The sequence below is a fragment of the Gregarina niphandrodes genome (assembly GCF_000223845.1).
Source record: "Gregarina niphandrodes unplaced genomic scaffold scaffold00067, whole genome shotgun sequence".
Taxonomy (NCBI): domain Eukaryota; phylum Apicomplexa; class Conoidasida; order Eugregarinorida; family Gregarinidae; genus Gregarina; species Gregarina niphandrodes.
The window spans coordinates 3,138-4,671 of record NW_011645833.1 but is presented as its reverse complement, the minus strand read 5'-3'; the positions used below and the strand labels follow the sequence as shown (position 1 = coordinate 4,671).

At 50.3% G+C, this 1,534-nt stretch overlaps 1 protein-coding gene across 1 annotated transcript; it reads right to left on the bottom strand.

The window, feature by feature from the left end:
* Positions 1–427: 427 nt before the first annotated feature.
* GNI_178750 (RNA-directed DNA polymerase) lies at positions 428–1,469 on the bottom strand (the record flags this gene model as incomplete). The annotated part of the gene is made up of 3 exons (XM_011135169.1): positions 428–853; positions 1,009–1,075; positions 1,183–1,469. 3 exons carry the CDS (start codon positions 1,467–1,469, stop codon positions 428–430), a joined length of 780 nt encoding a protein of 259 aa, XP_011133471.1.
* Positions 1,470–1,534: the final 65 nt, after the last annotated feature.

The window sequence follows — 1,534 nt, the reverse complement described above, 5'->3', positions numbered from 1 at the left end:
CCTTTGAATTCCTTCCCCCGTCAACCAACACAGCTAGCGGTGCTCCGAAGTACCTATACCAACAGTCCCTAAACAACTCCGCTACTGTTGACGCTCTCTTGTCAGTTGTTATTCCAGCTACCACAAACCGAGTTGCATGATCGATGATCACAACAAGATAGTAAATTTCCCCAGCCACAGTCCTCGGCCCAATCAAGTCTAGTGAAACCAATTCATTGAAGCAGTCTCTGTCCAGAGTCCCCGGCTTCGACACAGCTACCGGTGCGCTAAACAAACGACGACAAAGTAGACAGTCTCGGCAGAAGTCTTCTACGTCCTTCGTTATGCCCGGCCACCAGAAGTACTTGGTCACCAACCTCAGCATCCTCTTTACCCTCGGGTGTCCTCCAACCCGTCCGTAATGATGGTACGCCATTAGGTCTCTCCTTCACTCCATCGGCACATACACACTGCCGGTACGATCCCTTACCCACAGCCCATTCGGTGCTTTGTGGATACGCTTCTGCACGTTTTCATCTTGCCTGGCTAATCTTTTCAACCTTTTAACAAATTGTACTGACAAGCCCTCATCTTGTTCGGCTTCCGCACAGTACGCCACCCTTAGCTCTGGATTCATCTGAATTCGATCCACCAACGTGTCCTCCCCGACATCTTCTCGTAAGTTCGCTCTAGACAACCAGTAAGCCACCACGTTCTCGGTGCCCTTCAGGTACTCTATCTTAAAGTCGAACTGTTGTAGGAACAACGACCACTCTAGCATGGCGCCTATCGCCCGATCACTGGCGTCCGTCGTTAGCACGAACTCTCCAATGTCTGCCGGCGCGGCTAGCAACACACACTCGGCCACCGATTTCTTGATACTCGGAATTCCTCCTCTCGTGCCTCACTCCAAACAAACTCAGTCTTCCTTTTGAGCAAGTCAGTCATGCCTGCAACTCTACTCGCGAACTGTGGAATATGCCTCTTGAGGTAAGTCACAGAATCCAAGAACGACCTCAGTTCTCTTACGTTACACGGAGCTTCTACTCTCATCAGGTCCGCCACCTTCTTCGGGTCCGGCTTGATGCCTTCTTCGCTTACAATGAATCCTAACAGCTTTGCTTAAGAAACAAACCTTCCTCGCAGCACCTCCCGAGCACCTCGTCCAGACGCTCAAACAACGTATCCAAAACATCAGCGTACACGACAATATCGTCAATGTACACGTTGACATTGTTTCCTACGAGACCTTCAAAGACGCGGTCCATCACCTGCTGAAACAGGATCGGCGAATTCTTAACACCAAACGGAATCGCAGTGTATTCGAATATGCCCCTATGCGACACAAACGCAGTAAACTGTCGGCTTTCTGCCCCCAGGGGTACATTCCAAAAGCCATGATTACAGTCTAGAGACACATAATACTTGTGACCGGCCGCTAACTGCAGTTGCTCCCACAGCAATGGTATCGGGTAGGCCTTCAACGCCATCCCCTTGTTCAACGCTCGGTAGTCGATACAGATCCTCCATTCACCAGTTTTCTTCCGTACAAACA